The sequence below is a fragment of the Neolamprologus multifasciatus genome, chromosome 10, assembly GCF_963576455.1.
Source record: "Neolamprologus multifasciatus chromosome 10, fNeoMul1.2, whole genome shotgun sequence".
Lineage (NCBI taxonomy): Eukaryota > Metazoa > Chordata > Actinopteri > Cichliformes > Cichlidae > Neolamprologus > Neolamprologus multifasciatus.
The window spans coordinates 19,842,706-19,869,353 of record NC_140448.1 but is presented as its reverse complement, the minus strand read 5'-3'; the positions used below and the strand labels follow the sequence as shown (position 1 = coordinate 19,869,353).

Sequence of the window (26,648 nt, the reverse complement as noted above, 5' to 3'; positions counted from 1 at the left end):
ACCAGATGTTTTTGGGAGCCATCAATAAGCTTCTGACATAATTCCGGCTCGATGTTTGACAGGTTTTCTTTGCAACATTGGTTAATTTTAAGTTCATTTAAATCGGCTGTTTTTTGGGCACTGACCCGGCTTTTAAGCCACAGGGTGGAGGCCGAGGCTTTTGGGAAGGCCATTACAGAAGCTTAATATTAGCCTGTTTTATCCATTCAAAAAAACTGTCCTGTTGGAACATCCAGTTGTGTCTAAGTTTCAGCTATCTAGCTGCTGATTTGACGTTAAGGAAAGAATTTGGAGGTTGTCCTCCTTCTTCATTAATCCATCCACTTTGCGCAGTGTACCAGTACCTCTGGCAGCAACACAGGCCCCGAGCATGATGCTACCACCAACGTTCTTCACAGTTTGTACAGTGTTCTTAGGTTTGAAAGCCTTACCTTTACTCCTCCAAACATACTTCTTTTCATTGTGAACAGCTCAATCTTTGTCTCATTTGACCATAAAACTTTTCTCCAGAGGACATTTGGCTTGTTCATGCGGGCAGACAGAAATTTCACTTGAAGTTGAAAATTCTAATTTTGGAGTGAGTCTTCTTATTGGTTGGCACCCTCTCAGCCCCTGGTGTTACAAAATACACTTCACTGTGAACAGTGATGCTGCTGTTCCAACAGTTTCCAGATAATGGCAGACTTGAGCCTTGGTGGTTCTTGGGTTGTTTCTGAACATCCTAATCGATTTCCTCTCATCTGAGGGTCACTGTTTGGGTCTTCTTCCAGATATTAACAAAGTGGTGACACATCCAAATATCTCACACATAGATTGGTTTGAACTGATGATCTTTGAATCTGCAGTTGTTTAGAATCTGCTGACAAAGTCTTTCCTCACCAATGAGAACAGGCTTTGCCATTGTCAAGTTAAAAGACAACGTTCCTATTTTTAAAATTTGTATATTGTACAATCACTGTGAAAAAAGATCAATTAACAAGAAAACAAAACAAATTATAAAAAAAATACTTAAAAGCCCCAAGTTACCATGACATTCGTGTCCAAGAAGTGGGTTAGGATGTAAACATGTGTCACAGCAGTGGAAATATTTTGCTTATGTGCCATTCCTAAGATCAGTATTATACTGTAAAGTCCGCCTGATGCAATACTGAGCTATCTTCTATACTTTTTCAAAGCTACCACTCAGCAATTTTGTTCACTCTGCGAGGCATTTCTTTAATTCTGATGCCACTCGGTCTTCACGTTGCATCAGACGTCACAGATGATGCCACACAGACCAGCACTCATCCATGCAGCTACACACTGTAAACTGCAGTGCACACACACACACACGCTGCAAAGAGGCAGCGAACAGACTATCAGAGATACATAATTTGATTATCTGAATTTCATCAGACCACATGTGATATGACATTTTTTATTATTATTATTGCATAATTAAACCTAAATAAGTGTGTATTATAAGAGCAGCTCGAGCTGAAATTACTTTATTTGACACCATTGACCTTCAAGAATGCGCAGGTCACAAAGTGCACATACACATGAAAGAAATTGTTTATATTTCCCCCCTTTTTCTTTTAATCTGCGAAACAAAGCAGCAGCGGATATAGTGCACGATCGGAGTCACAGCCTATACATAGCTTTCCACGAGGGGATCCAAATATGGGCATCGCTACTACAGCATGCGCTCATATACAGTCTCTCTGTTTAACCCGAATTTGGTCTGTAAAGCACTTGTAGGCGACATAAAGTATATCAAAGTATACAATATACATTAATATATAAAGCTTACTTCACTACTGCCTTTTCAGAAAGTACAGGCTTCTAACTTCCATTCATGAGTGGAAAGCTCCACCTTGTGATGACGTCACTTGTACACATCCTCTCGCGACTGGTAAAAACCGCATCAGCAAGCGGGTAGTTTCATCATCTGCTCCGACACCAGCGCTCCTATCTGTCGTCTTTCTTCCTCTCTCCACTCACTTTAAAACCACCAGAAGACATTAAAGGTAACGACGTCGGCTTTTATTTAACACAACAGAAACGCGTTTTTAATCTAAGATGTACTGTAGTGACATTTTTCTATCTACATTCGAGCTTGTACTTACGATATAGTAAACTGATGCAATCCTCCTCGTGTGTTGTCGGATGTAATTGGCGCAATGTTGGACAAGAGCAGGACGACACTGTTCTTGAGCAGCTTTATTATGTTTTAAAGTCAAATATTTCAATGTGTTTTTTCTCTAACCGAGCGTGAAAAAAGTGTCCCGGTTATTCACTGTACTTTCCGCTTTAATTTGTCATTTGAGCGGGGAGTCAGCTGTCTGCCGGTAACATTACCCGGAAAACTGAGCAGAAACAAGAAACTTAATGAAAGGCGACCATTGTGGAAAATGTGTTTAATTTGTTTCCATCTTCTTTTCAGCACACTCGGACGCTTATCCGTGTTATTAATCGTGGTTTTCATTCATTGTTTTGGTCGTGGTGGGCTAGCACGCCGTGCTACTAGCGTGCTACAGAGGCGTGGGATGACCGTAAATGGTGCCTTTAAAGACCCCCGTAGCGCCGAATTTTTGAGAATCGCATGCATTGTTCTCAAAGAACACGAATCTTTAAAAATAATAATAACAACTTGGCTAGTTTACGTGCATATTTAAACTGAGCATACCCAACCAGAGCCACTGCAAGAACTCGATTTGTAAGATTTTGTTTTGTAAAGCCTAATCACTGAATACCAATGCAACATTTACTTTTATGTGCAAACGTTATCCAGAAGATTGTTAAATCCAAGCCTGAGTCCTAACGCCGCACCTAAAAAGATCACCAACGTTAAAACCACCGCAATTTCCCGCTTTCTTGCGTCAGGTATGAAATGTATTAAAGCCAATTGCTGCACTTCCTATATTGTTGAAAGCAACGCTGGCACCACACAAGAGCTTCCCCGCCACGTAGGTAGGTCAGTGGTGTTTCGGTCGCTTGACAGATGGGGTATTTTATCCATATGGACAGCTGAACAACGTCGGCACTGCTCGTGGGTAAAACTATTCTCGTGATTTTATTGGGGTTTTTTTTTTTCCCTGGTAACCTCGTGCGCGAATGGCAAAGGGAGAGACGTCCTCCTTCCGTAGAATGACACCTCGGGAAGGTGTGCCATTTGTGTTGCATCAGCCAGTTGAAAGCCAAGCTTTAGCTGGAGTAACTAATGATCAGCTGCATTAATTGTATTGGAGACAAGGGTGTAGAGTTAGATAAGAGTGTGTGTCGAGAGTATTCACACCTGCTTGACTGCGTTATTGTGGTTTCAAGGGATCAGGTGCAGAGGTTGTATAACCTTGTACCAGAATGCCACGTTACTTTAGGGGCAAAAAAAAAGACCGCGGAAATCGCGTAAATTCGGTTTTGAAAAAACAAAACAAAGTCGCCATTTCTTAGTATAATAATATAATAACGACACATTTTTTTTTTTTATCCTGCTGCTAAACTAATTTCCCCTTGTGGGACAATAAAGGAATTGAATTGAATAGCAACACAAATCTTACAGCTCAATGTTGTTTTTCAGAGGTATCCGTCCAGTTTCTGTGGGACGCTTCCTTCTGTTTGTTTTGTTCACGCCATTTGCATCAAACTAAATATTACTAATATCTCTCAGAGTCAACAAAACCCATCAGAGCTGTGATTTACAGCAGGGTGTACCCGATAAACTGCAGCAGTGTGAAGCTGTAATAGTCAGAGTGAATGATTTCTCTCATTATTGGTTGTTTGAATGAAATGCTCATAAATTGAAGTGAAGCACAAATTTTGTGTGCATGTGTGTGTGTCATTGCAGGAAGGGTGTGTGCTAGTCCACATCAAAGGGTCTTCATGCTCATGTGACATGTTCTGGGAACATTTTGACTATGGTTAAATCAAAACATTCAATAACAGGGAAAGGGGGTGGGGGTGCAAATGCTGTAAACTCAAGAAAGATTGCACGTCTGTTGTGCTACAATGCGGCACATTTCGGCGTGAATGTGTGACAAATTGGTAGTTTTGTCCTGCTCTTGTCATATCTGATGATGTTAATGGTGTTGGCAGTGGTCATGGGAAAGCGGGCAGGCTCTCGGTTTGTCACATTCCATTTCACAGCGAGTCCGGTTTTTGGCAAGAGGGGTGGTCTCCCCGCCAGGTGATCTGTGGGGTCGTTCAGTTCAGTCTCCATGGTTTGTCTTTCTTCACTCGGCCTTTTTGTTAACCCGCTGTGCACCTCATATCATCCTTATTGTCCCGGAGTCTAAATGTACTGTTCCTGGCTTCAAACAGCCGGGAAATAAAAACACTGTGTCGTGTTTGAGAGGATGTAGAGCAAGCCGCGATGCAATGTACACTCCAAATAGATCCGGCCCCACTTTGCAGGGAGCTGAACTTGGTGTTTGTTCAACTGCTGCACCCCACAGATTAACTGCAGTTGATATTTAGGGAGTAACACAAAATATGTGGATTATTTTGGCAATATTTTGCTATATAAATCCAGCAGTGGATTTCACAAACTAGTGAGCAGCATAGAGTGAAGACACAGCTTGACTCGGTATCACTATCAGCAGCAGTGGTTATTTGTCAACAGTGGCAGTCAAAACAAAGCCATGTGTTGCTCATGAGGATAGAATAAGGAGCAGCAACAGGTTGTAATGAGGTTAGCAGGTTTGTTACTACTTCAAATAATCCTCTTAGTCCTTGGAAGCACTTGCGCCAATGCTAAGTCAAGTAACAGGACTATTATCCCTGAAGCCTGTTGTAACCGGACCGTTGTTGGCCCAGCTGCTGCTGGTCATAGTCCCCCAGCATAAAGAGCCTTTTAGTTTGGTCCTCAAAAAAACAACAACAGTGCTCAAGCTTAGTTTTAAAAAAGAAATAACAAACACAGAAGTGATCTTGGCAACAAGATTCACGCATCATCTTTGGCTTTCCAGTGAAAGGCTTGTGTTTTCACTTTAATAGCAGGAGCATGGGGGGACGGAAAAGGGAGGAAAAAACCCCTGCTGGTTATAACGTTAGTCTTTCAAACAGGCGTGTGTGGGCTAGTGGAACATGCAGGGGGTACATTTGTGAGCCACACCTCCACACAACCTGCCCCACTTGCACAAACAGGCACCCTCGTGAAAACCACAAGGGAAAGATTAGCAACAAGCTGACGTGACAGAGGTGGCATCCGGGGCTATGGTGGCTCGCTTTAATGAGACCACCCTTAATTATGCTCAAACAGTAAGAGCGCACATGTATGTGTATGTGTGTCCTAAAAAGAAGAAAAATCATTCCCTTTTGCACGGTTGCCATTGTCCCCATTGAAGGGTCCCGTGTAGCGTTGGGTGAACCCCCGAGGAGATCTAAGGCCGGTCGGGCACAGTAGTTTGGTAATAAATGTTTATTGACAGGACACCGACCACCTTAGATCTCAGTTCCTGGTGTGCGAGTGGGAAATGCTGCTGGTATGTCACACCAAGTGGGGAGCGGGAGCATTTCCACCATGTACCAGTTTCCCATCAGTCTTCAGAGGGGAGAGTGTTTATTATGGCAGTCGTCAGGTGCTCTCTGTGTTGTTTTTATTTCATTGTTTGACAGTGTTTTGAGTTTTTTCTCCCGACACTTAACTGTACCAGACAGGATATTCTCTTTTGAAATAGTAAGCCTAGAAATGCTTTGATAATCCGTTTCTGTTGTTTTTGCAGTATTAATAGAATATTGTCATTGTGCTGAAACATCGTGGGAGCTGGGGAAAAGGAAAAAGACTAAAATTGGATCATAATGCCGCCACAGCTGAATGTACATTGCTTTCATTTTTATGAAATTATACACCTGAAATAAGTTCTCAAGGCAGAAAGATAAAGAAGCACAAGCCTCAAAAGTCCACTGTACATGCCATAGTTCTCAATTCTCCTTTTTCTCGAGTCATATTTTTGATTTTTTTTCTTTTGAGCATCTGCAGTTTTTCAGAAGCTTCCCATTGATGTCTGGGTTTTTTCTTCTGTTTTTTCTCTTTTCTTTTAGTTTCTAGTGGTCACATTCTCAGCATGGATTCAATTTCACTCTGAGAACTTCACCCTAATGTGTGAAAGCAGTAGAGATTTTAATACATTCATGATGTGAGCAGGGGACTTTTTTTTCCTATTTTTATTTATGTATTTTATCCCTGAAGCTCATTAGACAGAAGGTGCAGGACAAAAACACTTAAACAGCACTGCTCAAAATGGTACTGTGTGGCCCTTCTTCTTCAGTTTTTTACACACTCAATAGGCATTAAAGGGCGTTTTTGATGTGGCCGTCCTCGCTGTGCCGCTGATTCAGTCCGATCTTTGCCGCTGGGTTAGGATTTCACTTCTCCTCCTCCTCTTTGTAGACTGATCTCTGAAGTAACTGAAAGGCCTGACATGGGAAAGAATCAGGTGTCGTTGCAGTAATAGCCTCAGACGCGTAGCTTTTAACGCTGCTCCGCCCTCAACATCCTGACTTCAGTCCTTCTCTTGGAGAAACTGCAGATCAGTTGCACACCAAGAAAGAATGTTTCATTGATTGTTCTTGATTATTGTTTGTCAAATCTTATAGTTTAAAGGTGCGGCCTGTGGGCCCAGTGCTGGACTTAAATTTGTCAAACCCTGCCCTAATGAGTTGTGTGAGCTTTTAATCACCAAAAAGCTCAATGTTTTTGTATTTTCTGTTCTTTTGGATAAGTAGATATGCCTCATGATGCAATATCATTCACCTTGGTCCAGTATATTATTTTGCTGAAATGTTCATGGTTAACCATCAACCATACAACCAAGTGTAGTATTTTGCTGATAAGATAAACGTTTACAGTGTTCTTATTGCTCTGAGCATGTTTTTGCCTCGTGGACCTGCATGTGCGTACAAGACTGTTTGCTGTAAATAACAGAGAGTGAGTACATCTAACATGTAAAGTTTAATATTTCTTTGTAATCTCAGTGACGCTGCAGAAACCACGTCAACGGGGGGGGGGGGGGGGGGGGGGGGAGGGTGTAAAAACAACACAACGACATGATGCATTGAGCCATTTTAGACAAGACAAATGTGTGATTGCTACTTCCTGCAAGTCACACTCCGCCGTTCTGTCGCACACCCTTCTCGATTTTCAAATCTCTGGTCTCCGTGTAGCTTTTCTGTGGACATCTAACAGCTTTAACCCCACAAAGTGACACGTTACTTCTGAAAAGCTTGCATGAGTTAGCAGCACGACAGTGAGTTCTGGCTGCTGGCGATCAGTTTTATTTTGGTTTTAATCTCAGCAAGAGCTGCAAGACTGACATTTAGCATTTTGTTAGTGCTGCGTAAAGCCAAAACCAGTCTAACCAGTTTTTAAGCACATGGATTTCTCTCTCTTCTGCTTTCCATTTGGATTAAAAGACATCTTATTTAGATAATCAAATTACTACTACTGCTGCTACTACCAATACAGCTACTTTTACAAAGCAAGACTTACGACTCAAACGGCAGTATGAGAACTCTGAATAATCTAAATAAGACTGAAGGTGGACAGGCAACATTTTTTGGGAGTGTTCAGGGTGTTGCTTGTACACACAGTGTACATACCGACCAAAAGGTTGTTGAACTGGAGGTCTCGGCCGATTACCTTCACTCACTTTTTTTGACACGTACACGTGTCAGTAACCCCAGATTTTTAGTTACATTCACTCAGTTATTGACGTCACTCCTGCTTCTGCCAATACAAATGTGTCCAGTCCCCCTCAGACAAACAGAAAAACAGTGTCTGTTTAGGTTACATGTTGCATAAAGTGTCCTTGGCATGTTATGAAGCTGCTTTTGTTTGTCGAAGAAACTGGTGTAATGGTTATCTTTCACCCTGTGAGATCTTGGCAAACCAACCCACAACTGTCACAAAATGTGTTGCTGCTGTCCTTCGGGGTGGTTCATTGTGTTATTTTTCCTCAATCAGATCACTGATAATGCATGTGACAGTGAAAACAGTGTATTACATTCTGATTAGTGAAACAGCACTGTCACGAGGTTGTGCTGGAACCTATGTAGTAGTAGTCCTCCGTTTGAACAACCCCCATCACCACTGCACACACTTTCCCAGGCGTTTCCCCGTCTAGCTCTAGCTGCTAGTTGACTCCTGGCATTTTCTCGCAGTAAGGGAGTGGTGAGGAATACGGTTAGGTGTTGTATCAAAAAAATGTATTATTTTTAGGGGTGTGTACCATGGAAGGTTTATTTGTCCAGGCAAACTTGAGATTTGATTAAAGCCTAACAGGATAACGCTCGGATTTCTTTTGTCCTCATGGTTCCTTTGCATCCCACTGTGTCTCGTGATGTGTAACTATGCTTTAAAAGGTGGTAGTATTCCAGTGCAGTTTGCAACATCTCCGGGGCTACCTCGGTTCACTTGAAACACACCTAAAAACCTGCCGAGACATTGCATATGATACAATTTATTTGTGTAGCCCAGCTGGGAGCGATTGTGTTGCAAGATTTGATATATTCTCCGCCAGTTTGAACACTTTCCTGGAAAAAAAAAAAACTTTGCTACTTGGAAAAAGCGAGGTTTTCATAATCCCTCCTCACCATGCCAAGCACAAGAAGCTGTAAGAAGTGTAAGCTCTGGCTCGTACTGAATAGCGCCCTGTTTTGAGCTCTTGTTTTCTTGTGTTTCCTCACAGGTAATCTGCTGCTACTGCAAAATTCTGTGACCACAGCCTTTGCTACTTCCTGATCTCTGTGAAGCGACTGTGGCCTGGCTGATACGAACACGAAGGGAGCAATACTTGACGAGTAACTTACCCATCCCATCTGTCCAAACTTCTCCTGTACCTGCCGGTCACACGTGTTCTGTTTAAGCTGTGTCAATCACACACACACACGCACTCACACTAGAAGGATTTAAAACGCATAGCTTGCTTCTGCGCCCACACACAGTCACAGCAAACATGGCCAGCCATCTGTCCACCTTTGGCAAAATCCTGCTGCGTCGCAGGAAACTAGACTTGTCAAGTGTAGAGACCCAGTTCGCCCGCTGCTTGTCCACCCTGGACCTCATTGCCTTGGGAGTGGGCTCCACGCTGGGTGCTGGTGTCTACGTCCTCGCTGGTGAGGTCGCGCGAGACAAGGCGGGACCCGCCATCGTGCTCTGCTTCCTCATCGCCGCTCTGTCCTCCATGCTGGCCGGCCTGTGCTACGCCGAATTTGGCGCCCGTGTCCCTAAGACAGGCTCCGCATACCTGTACAGCTATGTGACAGTCGGAGAAATCTGGGCCTTCATAACAGGATGGAATCTCATCTTGTCTTATGTCATAGGTGAGCCTCAGTTTCACTAGACTGAGATGTGCCATAGAAATCCACACATTAGGAGTCATATCTTGTCACCATATTCTTAAATAATCTCTGGTATTTTTTTTTTCCTTCTTTTAGGTACAGCCAGTGTGGCCCGGGCTTGGAGTTCAACCTTTGACAACCTGGTGGAACAAAAGATCTCGGGCTTCTTTAAAGCCTCCATGGCAATGAAGGTGCCAGGCGAGGTGCTGGCAGAGTACCCGGACCTGTTCGCCCTCATCCTGGTGCTGCTGCTCACTGGTGAGTCTGCTTATTCTTAGTGCTATGAGGGGATAACTTGCTCAATAATAAGGACGTTTTTGGGATATAAAAAAACTTGAGCTATCCGCCTTCATTTTAACTGCTTTAAACTCATGAAGCTGTTTGAGCATCAGACCCTTACTGTTAGTAGCATTTTAATGGATACAAGTGTGTTTATTCTTCCAAAGATGACCCACTGAAACCTCCAATATCAAGTACTTTTCTCATTTAAAATTAGGCTGTCAGCTTGGTCGTTGCACACCGCGCTAAAGTAGCCGATTGCAATCAGTGCATCCAAATCATTGCACAACAGACAACAGTTTTCACACTAACATCACAGCTAGTGTGGCCTGCCAGTAGCAGTGTTAGAATGAATTGGTGTCGCTGACTGATGGTTTGTTGGAAGTGAAGTATGAAAATGTCCACCCACGTAGCAGGATGTGTTGTTGAAGCTTCTCTCTTGTCTCTGTCTACTTCCTGCCCTCAGGACTTCTGGCCTTTGGCGTGAGTGAGTCGGCTCTCGTGAACAAAATCTTCACTGGGATCAATCTGGTGGTTTTGGGGTTCGTTATTATCTCCGGCTTCGTTAAAGGGGACACTAATAACTGGCACCTCACAGAGAACGACTACAGGGAATTCATAAACAGCACCAATGGCAGCAGGAAGCTGAAGTGAGTGTTTGATGGCTGATTTACTTCTCTGATCCAATCCTCTTTTATTGTTTAACTTCATGTTTCTCCTCATCTGCCTCCCAGGTTGGAGGACGAATACGGCACTGGTGGATTTGCCCCATTTGGACTTAACGGAGTTTTGTCCGGTGCAGCCACGTGTTTCTATGCCTTTGTGGGCTTTGACTGCATTGCCACAACAAGTAAGTAGTTTCGATGGTTATGAAGAGTGTTGCGTTACATAAAACTTTTCCTTTGTAAGGCCAGGAACTCTGGTGTGTGGGGAAAACCCCGCCCTTGGATAGCACACGCTAACATAATCAGCTTTTAAAAGTCTTTTATTTATTTTTTTTGTTTAGTCTATCAAGGATGTTCTTTTTCTTATCTTTTAATTCTCAGCTGATGCAACTTTCAGTGAAATGTGAGCGGTGTCACCCACCGTGTCAAGACGTTCAAGGGTTATTTAGGCGCACCAGTGGGATTCCGCTCATCTTTCTCTTGCTTTGTGTTCCCCGCTGTCCTCAGGCGAAGAGGCAAAGAACCCCATGCGCTCCATACCTATTGGCATCGTGGCCTCGCTGCTCATCTGCTTTTTCGCCTACTTCGGCGTGTCTGCCGCTCTCACCATGATGATGCCGTACTACCAGCTGAACACTCAGAGTCCTCTGCCTGAGGCCTTCAGCTTTGTCGGCTGGGGTCCTGCTCGATACATCGTGGCTGTCGGTTCTCTCTGTGCTCTGTCCACCAGGTGAGGAAGGGATAACCTAAAACATCTAACATGTTTATCTTCACATGACTGTAAAATGTTAATGCAAACTTCCAATCCTCCCCCAGCCTCTTGGGCTCCATGTTCCCTATGCCCCGTGTTATTTACGCCATGGCAGAGGACGGGCTGCTGTTCCGATTTCTGTCTAAGATGAGCGCTCGCACAAAGACCCCTGTCCTGGCTACCATTGTTTCTGGTATTGTTGCAGGTAAGATAAAGATACAACTTTCAGAGACATTTATGTTTGGGCATATTTCTCTTCATGTTTTGGACACGCAGATTTGTTTGTTTTGTTTCTTTGTTTGCTGTATCAATGTACAGATACTGCTGGTATCAATCTCCTGTTACCAGTAGTATCTGTTGCTTGTTTTCCAAGTTCACAGAGCTTCCTGCTGCCTCAGCTCTGTCTAGCAGCCTATCTCACAGGCTGACATGTCAAGATCAATACTAGTTTTGCAAATACTGATATTTTTGGTGCCTGCAGCTGTCTAAGATCTGGTCTTACTTCTCCTTCCAGCTCTGATGGCCTTTCTGTTCGACCTGGCAGCTCTGGTGGACCTCATGTCCATTGGAACCCTTTTGGCGTACTCTTTAGTGGCCATCTGCGTCCTCATTCTCAGGTAAGCACCTTTATTCTCCACCATCAATTTCACACAGAGGCTTGTGAAGTGGTAATCATGTGTTAAATACTCTGTAGCAGCTGATGCACTAATGCCATTGGCAAGCACCCATAAGTTTAAAAGCACAGTTATATCATAATCCGTGTCAAGCCAAAGAACAAGGGTGAAGGCAAGGAAGCTTTACTGCCTCTCACTTGGCTGTGGGCTCATTTTCATAGTAGCAATAAACAGGAAGCAATATATTTAAAGTAGCAGAAGCAGTTGTGTGTGTCTATGTTAAGTCTCTCATTCATGCTTCTAGGTATCAGCCAGGTACCCTAAATTCACCCAGCCAGCTGGAGAAGCTTATGGAGGAATCAGAGAAGATGCCTGTGAGTGGAGGGGAGAGTGGCGATGAATATGACATGGAGATGGATCAGAGGCCACTAAAAGAGACATTCAGCTTCAAGATGCTCTTCTGCCCAAGTGGAAAGATCCCCACAGTCCTGTCTGGGAACATTGTCTACGCTACAACTGCTGTCATCTGTAAGTGTGTGAGCGAGAAGGCTAAAACAATCAAGTGTGATGAAATATATGCTTTCCTTTGGAGTTTTAGGGTGGTTTCAAACCCGCTGTGTTCAGTTCATGAATGTGATCCAAACCTACTACCTAACAGAACGCCCCATAGCCACATATGCTTTGTATTCTCAATGCGGGAAGGTGCTACAGATATCTAAAAGTCTGTGCGGGCTAGCAGCTAGCTGTGAAATGAACATAAAGTTCTCCATGTTGTCACATAGTCCGGGCACGACACAATGAGCTGTCTGAACACTCACGTGGTTTGTAGTGATGCATTTTGGGTCGCTTGGAGTTTGCTGAGAATTCCTCTGTGTTAAAACAAACCAAATCGCATGGGAAAGCTACAAGCTTACAAACTCATCCTCTGATTTAGATCAGAATAAACTGGATGAAGTAACCAGTGTAAGTAACTTCATCTCCTGCTCTCCCTGCAGCGATTTTGATGACTGTCCTGTGCGTCATCCTGGCCAACTGTTTGCCGGAGCTGCTCGCTGGATATTCGAGTGTGGTGGTGCCGTGCATTATTTTAGCTCTGCTCTGTGCCGTCTGCGTGATCATCATCTGGAGGCAGCCGGAGAGCAAAGAGGCTCTCACCTTCAAGGTAACTTTCCATTTTTTTGGAAGCACAGGACGTTGTTGTTTCTGAGACTGACTGGACGCCTTTGGCACATGTTGTTACGATGTTATTTGAGAAAGTGTCTTAAGTTTGGCCTCTGTTGTCTCTTTAAGGTTCCTCTTCTTCCATGGTTGCCCCTGTTCAGTGTTTTCGTCAACATCTACCTCATGATGCAGCTGGACTTGGGTACATGGTGCCGCTTCACCGTCTGGATGGCTTTGGGTACGTTCGAGCACTACACATCCTGTCCTTACTTCTATTGCTCCACATTAATGTGCCCGTTTTATAACTTCCATCCGCCTCTTCTTCTTCTTCCCTCTTCAGGTTTTGCCATTTACTTCTTCTATGGCATTAAAAACAGCAACGAAAGTGGCAACAAGCCACCCCCACGCAAATACGAGCTCCCCGTGGAGAACAATGCCCCAATTTACAAGGGTGCTCCCAACAGTGACGTGGAAGCAGGCAGCAGCCCTTGATGCAGACTGGCACAGACCTGGGGGAGCGTTGCAGAGCTTCCACACTCATTTTTGGCCACGTGGTTACCGCCAAATGTTGCAGTGTAGGCGGCTTGGAAGACTGCCCTGGGTTTGAAGGAGGAGAGGCAAGAAAATGCGACACACATCTTACCTCTGATTTTTAGAGGCTGATTTAACTTGATGGTTAGACACGCGGAGCCACTTCTCACTACGTGCCCGTTCTAACCCATTTCTCCTTAGCCTTAGCCCTCTGGAGACATTTCGCTCCCTATGAGAAAATGCTTCGAATGGACCCAACAAACACCTATGAGTTCATGTTTTTAAGTTATCAGAAGCCATAAACTGGAAGAATGTTACACTTCTCATGTTTGCTTCCTTTTCCGTTACTCCAACCCCCCACCCCCAAATCCGGCCACAAAGAACCACAGTGTAAATCACTATGAATTATGACTTAAGCCAGTCAGTTTACAACTGTCAACTACACTTCACCTTTTCTTTTCCTTTTTTCGCTTTTTTAAAAAAAACAAATAAGCAGAAGGTGCAGATGCATCTGTCCGTTAACCATCTTTCTGTAGAGTTCACCTTCCCTGCTTGTTTGCATCGGTGCATTTAGGTCAGCAGCACGCGACGGATGCCATCTTACTCACTGTGCAGCTCAGTGTTGGAGTTATAGTACATGCTTTACAGATTTTAAGGAGTTCGTAAAGACACTACCGCTCTTGTTGGCCCCAACCCCAACTCCCAGAGACCCACCTTACAGCATGTGTACACGAAATCATTGTGGAATCGGTTAACTGCGCCCGTTTTATGTTATTTTAGAAATTTTTTGGGGGGGGTTTCCATGTAGACTGCATTTTTACACATTTTGAGGCCTTTTTAACCTGGTAAATACAGGTTATAAGCAAAGAGAATGTAAAGTCAAGGTAACAAAGGAAAGCAGGAGTTGTGAGATTTTTGTTTGGTCTTTCCTTCTGTTTTCTGGTATTTAGAGGAGGATACCCCATCATCTATGTGTTTGGTTACAAATGTCTGTTTTCCCGCCCAAGAGCTTTTTCCAATGTCATGGAAAGCTCTCTATGAATTTTAAATGATCTGCGTAGACTTCCTGACAGAACTGCCCCTGTGTGCCTCTTACCTTCGTTGTCCGATCCTGTGATGGATGGATACTGCGAGTATTTTGGTGTCTGGGAGCTGGGGTTGTTTTCTGATAAAGGACCCATATCCAATCACTACTATAACACATTTTTTTTTATCTTGTCACCTTTCTTTTGCTTTCTACTTCCTTGTGAAAAATAAGTATTCTTGTTTCCTTTTTTTCACAAAGGTTCTTGTTTAGTTTCAATTGAAACTTGTTCTTGGCAGCTTTGTCTGTTGAGTACTCATCACATTTATTATTTTAAACTTCAATTTTACTGCATTTTTTTCTTCCTTGGTATAAAATGTTAATATTTGAATGTTTATAGTATTGTTTGCTTTCTCTTTCCTTTTCATATAAACTTTAATCAGTCAGTCTGCTTTTTAGATGTTAACGTATTTTAATCATTACATGTACAGTTTAGAGTGCCGATCCCTGGGGGCTTTGTTTTATTTTGTTTGGTTGGGGTTTTTTCTTTGTCTTTGTTGAAAAAAATGTCGTCAATCGCCACATGATTTTAATTGTACTTGCCGACCAAATGATCTAGTTTTTGGGACCCGTGCGTTTTCCAGAAACAAGGAGTGACCCCTTAAAGCTGGTCTATAAATTATGTTTCAAACCTATTTTTGCCCATGTCAATAGTCAGTAACTTATTGTCAAAAGTATTTGTTTGTTGTTGTTGTTTTTTTTTTGGGGGGGGGGGTCCTAGTAAAGTGCTTTACTGTAGAGTGTACAGTATTTGTTTAAAACTGTATCTTTATTTGTATAATGCTGTAAATTATATGAATAGTTTCTCTAAAATATGACCAATTATAATTTGATACGGTGAGGGTTTGGAATGACACTTGAAGGCATTTTACGAACACTTGATGTTTCTGCTGCTGGAAGCCACATGGAGGGGGAAAAAATCCCTGCTTTCTTCAGATAAAATGGTCCCAGCAGACGCTTTCCCATAAGACATGACAGAACTTGAAAATTAGTGGAGAGGGGAGTAGATATGGATTTTTAGATGTTACTGAAGTATAAACTGGTGCCTGGAAAAATAAAAACCCATCTGTCAGCCTGTGGAAGGCGCTGCGGCTGCTAAGAGAGTCAGTACTTTCAGTGTAAACCCCGCTCTACATTTTAATGCTGCTTGCCGGTAGTATTTTTTTTGTGACGCGGCTGTGCCTCGTGTCACTTTGTTCTTTACAGCGAGCTCCTGTGCCTTTCACAAAAGGAAAAACAATCATCCCCTCTCTCACTGCTGGATTATTAACAGCAGCAAAATATTTCTTTTATATCCTGTACATATCGCTGCCATGTATAAATTTAGCTGTATTTTCAGTGTTTGTTTGTTTTCTTTTTTAAAATAAAAGTGATTGATGATCACACCTGATTTAACGTCTCTGTCTTGTGCACTTCTTGGTTTTCATAGAAAAATGTCCGTGTGAGTTGGCTGTCTTGGAGGCAACTGAAGCACATTTTTGTTTTTTTCCACGAGTCATCGGTGACTCACGTAACTATGTCAACAATGCAGTCTTTATGAGTTATGCCAGGTGCCAACCCTTTTTAGGCAGTTTGACCAGCTTGGTTACGCAACTTTAACCAATTAAATTCTTACTGTTAAATTCTCACTTCCGGCTCAAAAAGTTTAGGCGGTTCAGTAAGAATTACCTCGTTGCATCATTAGATAATCACTGCAACCAAAAGAATTGACAATAAGACATTAACTGGACACTTTATTAGATACACCTCACTACTATCAGGTTAGATCCCCTTTTACCTTCAGCAAGTATTCATGACATGGATTCAGCAGGAGGTGGTGAGCACTGTTGTCTCACAGAAAGAAGGTCCTGGATTCAAATCCACCACCTCTCTGGGGCGTTTCTGTGAGGAGTTTCCTTGTTCTCGCCGCTCTTCTCCCGCACTCCAAAGACAATTTGAGATGATCTGAGCTTTGCTACGTGGTGCTTTGCAGCCATCAGATGCCAATAAATACTTATGCAGTATTGTTGCCTTGCAAACATCAGAGAAAACTAAAATATTAGGTATGATAATTCTGACAAGATTAAAAGCGAGGAATAAATAAAATGTAGAATAAATTCAAACTATTTAAGTACATCTAAAAATGAACACCAGGAAAAGATGCTTATAAAGGACAACAGTGAAATGAGACAGAAAAGACCTGCTCATAAAAATATGTCTTTAAGAAGGATTTGTTAGAATGATGTATGACAGTGAGCTCATCACCTCAATAGTGAGATTGGGTTGGCTGTAGGTCATTGATGGTGACTTCATGTCCAAGTGACTACAGTAAAAGACCTTTCCTGTGAATAAGAATAAATCCACCTTAATATTGAACCAGAAATTTGAGATGCTTCAGAGAAATAAAGCGATCCACATTGTCAAACGCAGCACTCAAATCTAATAACACTAAAAGACGACTAATCAGAAGATCATTTAGCACTCTGATTCCTTTCTGTTTAAAAAAGCAATCGACTGTTCAGCACCGATCATTTCTAAAGCCTTGGAGAGAAAGAAATCAAGAGAAGTGAAAAGTCCAGAGGGGTTTTTCTTCCCCAATAAAAGATTGTACAACTGTAGATTGGTTTAAATCAGACAGCAACAGTCAGAAGTGAAGAATTAATTACAGATAGGACACGTAGGCTGATGGATTCATGAACTAACTTATGGACTCTAACTCGCAGGATATTGAAGCCACATGAAAAGGGCTTCATTTATACTGTGCTGAAGGGCTCTAAGTGAACTGTGTTTCTGGGAGACTCCATTGTATCCTGAGCTAAAGAACAGATGTTAGATTGATGCTGGTAGATCTATTGATCACATTTCTCCAGAAAAGGGTCCATGGTTGACATGAGCGGTTATTTGTGATACTGTTGCCATCCTACCAGCTTTAATAGCTCTCTGGCCATTCTCCCAGAGAGCTACCACTCACTGGACATTTCCTTTTCTCTGGATCATTCTCTGTAAACCCTAGAAATGGAAAATCCCAGCACACTAGGAGATTCTGAAACACCAGCCTGTCTTTCTTCCCCATTCTGGTGTTCAGTTTCAACTTCAGCGGGTTGCCTTGAGCATGTCTACGTGCAAGTTGCTGCCACATGATTGGGCGATTGTTAACAAGCAACAAGAACGGGTGTACTTAATAAAGTTTCCAGCGAGTCGTCCTTACTTTAAGAGATTTAAATGCGACATTTTCCATTTTTTACTCCCCGGGAGGAATGTTTAGTTTTATTGGTTTGAAGCTGTGATAGATGTAGGGTTGCACTTACATTTTCCATGCGACTGAATTTGAAAATCACAACAAAAATGTGGATTTTAACTTCTTTGTTTGTCTCACCTTCAGTAACAGGCTGAGAAAGAAAGAAAAGGGAACACATTTTGGAGAAGGAAGAGTCTTTTTTTTTTTTTAAATCTCTACACCATAAAATGCATAAGAGCTGCTCCCTCCTCCTCTCTTCTCGACACATTAAGGCTGCGCTCTAGTGGTCGCACACTGCAATGTGCCAATCTGGAAACAGTACAGCTATGAACCGCTGTGGCAAAGCGTTGTGTAAGCCTGAAAACCTGCACAACAGCGAATCTCCAAAGAAAAACCTTCCAGGCATTTATTTCCAGTGACGATCGAGGTGTATATAATGCCACAACAACATCAAACGACCAACCTTGTCAGGATTTGGTTACAAATAAATTATTCACACATTTAGTGTAATGTGATATAAATGTGTTTCCCGCCACCTTACACTTCAGACGTCAGAGCTCACAGGAATAACACACAGCTGACTGCATATGAAAGCCTGTTCGATGGTTAATGCCACCAAAAAAAAGTTAAATCTGTACAGCTGTTGTGAGTTTTAGTCAGGTTTTTTTTTTTTTCGTTTTATGCAGTTTCGTTTTATTTTTCACATCTCTCATCCATTCTGCTCCTACAGTGAAACTTCAACTATTGAGTTACCTACAATATATCAAAGATTAAAAGGAGAAAGCCCTTACTGTCTTTGGAAATTTTCAATTAAATGGACTGAGTGTATAAATGAATTTTAAACAGACTCCAAAGACTCACACTGAGTAAGTACTGAATGAATTAAGAAGCCGTTCATAGTAAGAAATTGTGTTACATGTATGTGTCAAACAATAATATTGAAGGAATCTAAAAATAAAATAACTATAAATGTTACTTTATCCATTTCAAATGTATGTTCGTTATCTCATTACAGTGATTTTTTCCCAATAATATCCCTTTTCATTACTCACGGATGTACACGCTGCATGCATGATGAAACAGACACGGCTCAATCGTCTGGGGTTTTTTTTCCATCCAGATGGTTGCTTGTTTTTTTCCACTGTATTCTAATACACGAGAGTCACACAGTGAGGTGAGCCGCACAGGCTGTGGGCTAGTCTGTTTCCTGTGTTTATTCACAGCACAAACCTCTGGGCGTTCGTTTAAGAGTGATGCTGTGAAAGCTACAGAGACGCCGTGAAATAAAATCTAATGTGGGATAAACTTAGATAAATTGGATTGTTTTAAAAGGCGGCTTTAAAACAAATCATTTTGAAATCAAAGAAGTGTTTCACTGATTTTTCCCAGTTTGTTGTATTTTTTTCCTCTACAACATACTCAAATGTTTGCTTGTTTTCATTTACAGCCACTGTTGTGGAGAAATTTTGGCCCACTCTTCCATCTTTTAAGGTCCCATCACTCAAAGTGTTTGGTATCATTTTTCTGTCACAGGAACCAATTTCTGTTAAGCTTTAGCTGTCTGACAGATGGCCTCACGTTTGTCTCTAGAACGTTTGGGTAACAGAGGAGTGCATGGTCGTCTCAAAGACTGCAAGGCGCCTGGTCCTGCAGCTTCAAAAAAAGAAAAAAGAAGCACAAATCATCACCCCTCCACCACCGTGCTTCACAGCTGGTAAGAGGTGTTTGTGCTCACATGCTGTGGTTGGTTTGCTCCAAATGTGGAGCTGTGTATTACGGCCAAACATCACCACTTTGGTCTCACCTGTAAAGGACATTGTCCCAGAAGTCTTGTGGTTTGTTCGGGTGCAGCTTTGCAAACCGAAGCTGTGCTGCCATGTTGTTTATAGTGAGACAAAGCTTTCTGCTGGAAGCCCTTCAAAACAAACTATACTTGTTCAATCTTTTTCTAAGCTTACTTCATGAATTTTAACATTGAGGTTTTTTTGCAGTTTCTCTGAGCATTGTACAGTTTGACCCTGGGGTAGATTTGCTGTGGTCTCCATTCACCTAAATGTTTTGCATTTGTTTGTTGTTGTTGTTTGCACTTGTGAAAACATTCAGGGGGGATGACAGACTTCAAATTGTTTGTAATGCTCACGAGGAGGCCATCTGATTGTTGGAGTTTTCTGTTTTCTCTGTATTATTGTCCTTACCTTATAAAATAAAGCACCTTGAGGCAACTGTTGTTGTGATTTGGTGCTATATCAATGAAATTGAATTGGAGTGATCTTATAACTCGTTCCAGGGCAGCAACAAGTGATTTTATAAGTTCATTGCTGATGCTTTTTGTCCTCTGCATTGTATTACCTTGTACCTGAATGCTCCAGATCTGCAAACTATCAAAACATGTGCTTTAATAGTGGTGCTTATACCAGCTGATGACCAGTTAATCAGGGCATTTTAATGAGAACTCCCTGCTGCTACTTACCTTGTTAATTCCTGTGGAAGCAGTAAATGTGTACTTTGCTTTTCCACACACTGCGTCTGCATTTTTGTTTAATGTTTGCTAATAAATAAATGTTTTTGGATTACCTGAGGTTGATTTTTTTGTTTGTTTTAGCCTCATTTTAGGGGCTTCAAGGGACCAGATGATTTATTAGTAACATCCTGACACACAAAACCTTAGAAAATGAAAGGAAGCTTCACTTTCTTTTTACTGTGACTTTATATTTATTTCAAATTGAACACTATGGGGATCTATACAAAAGGCTTTTGGACAGTTTCTCACCTGTTCTCACCAGTAACCCAACACGGAGCAGTAAACATGAACTGAGAACTTGCCATATCGATCAAGTCGTCAAGGCTAAAATAAGCAGCTACAGTAACGTTTTTCTTCCAGCAAAGAACAAATGTACCATTAATCATTTTCACAGTGCAAACTCGTTCCTCCGCGGTCAGGTGAACAAACGAGACATCTGAAACTTTGGTTCGCTTGGAGTTCACCGACCTCCACCTTCTTTATGCGTTAAGCCACTCAGATTTGTAGTGCAGACGTACAATCAGTCGGCGAGGCTGCTGCCTCTTTCTGCCTCCTCTCTCCAGCCGAATATAGTCCACAACGGGCTGCGGTATATTCAGAGGCATTTCCAGAAAAAAGGAAGAGGCGTGGCTCAGTCGTGGCATCGCTGATTCATCAAATTAAAGTCACACAAGAGTATAAATACACTACACTGATAGTCTTTTATACATGTGCGGCAAGAGAAACGGAACTGGCCACTGGAGTATAACTGTACACGTCAGGAAAGGCCAAAGGTGGAGTAAAGCTTAAGTGTCGGTAGCAGCTGCAAAGACAGCAGGATGACTACAGTTACACGCATGCACACAGAAAGATGAAGTGGCAGGATGCTTCTTGTGCTTCTACACCTGTTGGGAACATCAACAAAGTGCCCCAAGTTTGAGCCTTAAACAGGCAATTGAATGTTAAAATAACGTCTATATGAATAAGTATGTAACTGAGGGGGAAACATTAAAGTCCCCTAAAACTGGCCTGAGAGCAGCCATGGCAAAAGAGATCTTGTACATGTGGAGTCCACTGAAGTATTATCACCTCTCACCCTAAAGTGCTGCAGCCGAATCAGCAGTAGCATTGCCGGCTGCTCTTGGTGACCTCCTCAGAGGAGTGGACGGTGTTGGGAACAAATCCGCTCTTGACGCCCTCCCAGCCGTCCTGGATCTTGATGTCCCCGTTCCGCACCAGCTCAAAGATGTCCTTCGTCAGATCCACAAACGCCTGGAGGAGGAATCACGAGCAGGCTCAGCAACGGAGATCATTTTCATTCTGATCATTAATTTTTTAAATAACTGCAAAAATGTCAATATATGCTGCTTGTAGCGTATTAGGATTATGTATCTTTAAGTCTAGGAGAACTAACATTTTCGTGAGGATTTTTGCAAATTGTCACTTATTTCACCATCACTGTTTACTTTTAATAAAAGTACCTCTTTTTGTTTTAGACACCCTGCATGCAGACAGCAGAGAGAGACAGTCTTCTTCGTGCTCCTGTAGTTATTTATACCACCCATATTATTGTTGCAAAGCAGAACCTTTCCTATAATATCCCACTTTTTTAATTAAAAAAAAGATGAACTACATATGGAATAAAAACAAACAAAAACTACACCTTCTCCACATTGATGGCGTCCCGTGCAGAGGTCTCCACATAGCGCATCCCGTAGGCCCCCGCCAGCTTCTCTGCCTCCTGCTGGGTCACCTGACGCTGGGCTTCCAGGTCACACTTGTGGCCGACCAGCAGGAAGATGATGCTGTGCGGCTGGACGTGGCTCTGCGCCTCCTCCAGCCAGTTGTGGACGTTTTGAAAGGAGCGGCGGTTTGTGATGTCAAAGAGCAAGAGGCCACCCACTGAGTTGCGGTAGTAGGCTCTGGTGATTGACCTGCACAGAAAGACGTGTGCAGGAATGCAGACGTGAATAACTGGCAGAAGACCACACCCACAGTGGAAAAAAACGGTTCCCTACAAATGAACAAGTTGCATCTGTTTGAGTAGTTTTTGCTAAAAAAAAACTACCGTTATACAATTTGTACTGTTTTTTTGTTCTTTTCTTCTTTTGCAGATGAATACAGGTGAACCTCTGTCCGTCCTTACTTCTGACACATTTGGTCACTGTCATGCTGGAAGACCCATCCATGACCCATCTTTGGTGTTTTGGCTGAGAGAAGGAGGTTTTCATCCAAGATTCTGGTCTTTAAATCAGTGAAGTTGTCCTGTACCCTTAGCAGAAAAATGTTTTCACCTCTGTGCTTGATAGTGGGGATGGTATTCTTTGAATCATACTCAACATCTCTCTTCCCCCAAACACGACGGGTAAAGTTGATGCCAAAGACCACTTGATCACATCACTTTCTCCTAAGCTTTCCCTCAATCATTTGTTCACCGGCAAACTTAACATGACCCTATAAATGTGACTTCTAAAGCAAATTTTTGTGAGGCTGCAAAAGGTCAGCCCATCATGATGCAGTTCAGCGACATGCAAACCAATTATATAACATTCATCTAATGTGTTTTTTCTGGATTTTGTATTGATATTCTGTGTCTCGACATTAAAAACTACAATAAAAATTAGAGACTATTCATTTCTTTGTAAGTGAAAAAACTCACAAATTCAGAAGGGGATCAACTAATTATTTCCCCCATTTTTTTTAATGTTTTCTTTTAAAAATACACTCTGATTTCCATGTTTACACAATATCAGCATGAATCAAAAAGCTGGAAGCTGGGAACGTAGGCCATACTGTTATATACAACTCTTTCCAGCTTCTTCAACACGTGATTAGCATCAGGTTGAAAAAAATCTACTTTTTAATATTTTATTTTTATTTAGTGAACTGTTCTCATTTGGCTGCAAGTTTAAAAATATTATATCATTTAATTTACATATTTAAAAGTGAACCCTTTTAAAAAAAACATAGTCATGACTTCATGAATTGTTTTTTTTTTCCATGATTGCCAAATCATTAAAAATGTGAATTCTGAACCCAGTAAAGAATTAGACTAGAGATATTCTGGGTTTTTTGGTTTGTTTGTTTTTTTGTTTTTTGTTTTAATTTAATTATTATTTTTCTTCCAAACATGCAGAGCTACCCGCTGTGGCGACCACTTTTTGAATAAGGGAGCTGCCAAAACTAGATTCTTTTTATTTTGAGACCAGCAAAAGACCCAAACCAGCCTCAGGGAAACACAAGCTGGTGTACTGCCTGTGCCAGTCCTGAGCTGGATTAATGGGAGGAGGGGCAACCGGCATAAAATTTGTGCCAAATAAAACATGCGGATCCATCTGCTATGGCAACCCCTTTGGGAAATAAAGGAGCAGCTGAAAGTCTCCCCCCCCCCGCTGTGATCCAATCCAACCAGAAGAGCAAAGTTTGTGGCTTCCCTATCCTCTCTCTGACTCTTATTAAGATATTAAAATGATCACAAATATAAACTTTAATTTTCAAATAAGTTTAAACAGCTTAATTACCCAGCTGGTTGAGATAGTTTTCACCTAACAAACTTTTAGTTTAGTGTTAACAGCAGATGGACAGAGAACTCATGCATTAATGTTAATGAAGGAAAATGTCAAAACATGTCATCTTAATGTGGCCTAACTGAGCTTTAATGCCCATCTGAGGGAAGCATGTGTAGTATGTGCTTTTGAAGTATGAGAAGAGTCTTTTTCATAGTCCAAAATCTAGCTTTTGGACACATGAGAAAGAAATCAGGAGTCTGTCTTTACCTGAACCTCTCCTGTCCTGCCGTGTCCCAGATCTGAAGTTTGATTCTTTTCCCCGGCTCGATCTCCACAAGACGGGAGAAGAAGTCCACCCCGACGGTCGGGTCTGACACCTGTGCGAAGCGGCCCTCAGTGAACCTCCGGATCAGGCATGACTTGCCGACCGTGGAGTCTCCGATGACTATCAGACGAAACTGGTAAAGCCATATAGTCTCCATTTCTCATTGAAATAAGTTCTGCAAGACAAAAAAAACCCCACTCACTTAGTCAGGGTCACCCACAGTAAGCCCAATACTGAGACTAAAACTGGACCCTTAAAGAAATGAGCATCCTCTCCTTCACAAAACCAAATATTTTGCATCATCTAATGGAAGGATTTTTGTAAATATAAAATCTAAAACATCTATTAAAATCCTGCTGTTCATGTCTTCAAATTTGGATCCTTCAACAGGGATGGAAACAGCTGTAGATTAAACATCAGACTTTAAAGCTTCCACAAACCCCTCCTTCTTTTTCAGAAAAAGAAGATCTGCTTAAATAAGTTTAAACAGATCAAACATTACATTTAATCCAGAGATTTTGCTGACTAGAAGGATATTTTTTGGGATTATGGCTTTCCCCTAAACATGGGAATAATAGGCTCATAGCGTCTCAGCAGTGGCCATGTGATTTACAGATGGGTGATCTAATTTGAAAGAGGGCCCTCCCTCTTTCAAATTAGATCAGGCCACTCCTCTCCAACTCAATAAACAGTGGCGTAGTCAGCCCCCATGTGGATAGCAGAGTGGTTGTTATAGAGCAATAACACACAATGAGGCCTTGAATAAAGCCAGAATTCAAGTTTAATATAGTAGCTTAAAAATCACCATAGATAGGAAGAAGGCGTCCTGTGCTACTAATGATGCAACAAACTATATGGTTCTTTATTTATATATATTTTTGTTTTAATCACAAGGCCCAACCCTCTTAGCTCAATGAGCATTCTCTACTTAGTTAATTATTTTTCTGGACAACAATTAAATTAAACAACTAATAAAGTGTGACCTACCTCAAGTTCAGAGCTCAGTACTTGAAAAAAAGAAACCCCATATTGATGATTATGTTTCCAAAAAAGAAGAAAATGACCCCTAATCTAGCACTGGTTCTGTTGTTGCTTACAGAAAAACCCAGGCGGTAACATACAGAGCATTAGCAGGGCCTCCGGTGCAGCATCGCTTTGTGAGCCGGTTTAAAGGCTGAAAACGGGGTGAGCGGTATGTGGCCCGACAGGTGATCCGATCTGCTGGCTCATTACAGCGGGGCTGTTGATATTTCCGCGATGATCCGCTGATGAAATGGCAGCAGAACACAGCAGCATCGCACTCACGTCTCTTCCTCGCCCTCATCAGTACCATTACCGTAATGGCGCGCACAGCAGCGCAGCAGCAGATTCCAGGGGCGATGCATTCACGTGCTATACGGGAAAAGAATGGTAAATAAGAAACGAACACACATGAGATTATTTCATATCAGTACTTAGTACTTACACAAATACATTTATAAATATTTTTGTTCCCTAGACCTCCAGGGTGACAGCGAATGATCGGCCAGTGGAAAACAACTAAACTTATTCTATTTGCTCTAGTACTATAAGTACAATATTTGCTGGAGTATTTTCATTTTAACCTACTATGTACTTCTATAAAGAAAATGTATTTTATTTTGTTAAACTGCATTTCAGTACACTAAAAATAAGTATATGCAGTATAACCGCTATTACTCTTCTGCACATGTCCAAAAATTGCCTCTTTAACTTTGCCTCCTCTTCTCTCCAGAGCACACCTCCACCTCTCCAGCCTCGCTTCCACCTTCTTCCTACTCTCACTACAGATTACAATGTTGTCTGCAAAACATCATAGTCCACCCCCACCCTGAACCCATCTGACCTTCCCACCAGTCCACCACCACTCTCCTCATACATGACCTGCACCACCCTCACATACCTCTGTTATCCCTGACTACCACATTCCAACTCCTTCTGTACTTCTCATATCAACACTCACAAAACAAAAATGGCACCTGCAGTGCTCTTTCTCAGCATGGAGCACTGATCGTTCTTAGGTAAAGACTAAAGCGCATTTGCACGTTTTATTTGATCTTATTCATTGATATTGAAAACTCCATTCAGTTCAGAAGTAAAGTCCAACACATTAGCCTGAAATCAAGTTTGGATTCTTTGATTTGCATTTGGTTTTCGGGTCCATTACAATAACGGTGCTGTCTGACTTTAGCCATGATAGACACTGATAACACATATCCGTGCAATCACGATGTAGGGCTACAGAAATGATTTAGTCATGAAAACATTTATTGCTGCTTTTTAAATAGTAAAACAATCTAATATTTGCTAACTTCAGCTTAAATCGATCATTTTTTTTCTAATTGAAAACATCCAAATACGTCATCGATCCATTTTATACAACTTTCTGACATTTAAATGACAGATATTAATTTGTTATTTGCAGAGTTGCTTTCTTCGAATATTACAAGACATCAGATGGAATTTAAAATGAAGCTTATGTTTACGAGGAGTGTGTGAACGCACCATGGGTTTTCTGCTGAAGTTTGCAGTTTGCTCCGAAGTAAGCGAACTCACGCTGTCCTTATTTTATTTAGACTGCTGGACTCTGGTGATTGCAGACGAATGCGACCGCTTCTCGACGATAGAAGATCACGTGATAATATTTCGGTTCGCAGCAGGACGGAAGGAAATGTC

The 26,648-nt window shown here is 41.9% G+C and overlaps 2 protein-coding genes across 2 annotated transcripts; one reads left to right on the top strand and one right to left on the bottom strand.

Moving 5' to 3' along the window:
• The first annotated feature begins 1,876 nt into the window (after nt 1-1,876).
• Nucleotides 1,877-13,793, top strand: LOC146510163 (cationic amino acid transporter 3-like). Its single transcript, XM_085175758.1, has 12 exons — nt 1,877-2,009; nt 8,667-9,300; nt 9,415-9,576; nt 10,064-10,247; nt 10,332-10,447; nt 10,770-10,992; nt 11,079-11,218; nt 11,528-11,630; nt 11,932-12,155; nt 12,623-12,789; nt 12,918-13,026; nt 13,129-13,793. Exons 2-12 carry the CDS (start codon nt 8,934-8,936, stop codon nt 13,278-13,280), a joined length of 1,947 nt encoding a protein of 648 aa, XP_085031884.1. The 5' UTR covers nt 1,877-2,009; nt 8,667-8,933; the 3' UTR covers nt 13,281-13,793.
• Nucleotides 13,794-14,759: 966 nt separating this feature from the next.
• LOC146510162 (ras-related protein Rab-39B-like) lies at nt 14,760-26,562 on the bottom strand. The gene is made up of 5 exons (XM_085175777.1): nt 26,478-26,562; nt 24,942-25,346; nt 23,897-24,129; nt 21,784-22,054; nt 14,760-21,392 (listed from the first exon to the last, which is right to left on the bottom strand). Exons 3-5 carry the CDS (start codon nt 24,109-24,111, stop codon nt 21,237-21,239), a joined length of 642 nt encoding a protein of 213 aa, XP_085031903.1. The 5' UTR covers nt 24,112-24,129; nt 24,942-25,346; nt 26,478-26,562; the 3' UTR covers nt 14,760-21,236.
• Between the last annotated feature and the right edge of the window lie 86 nt (nt 26,563-26,648).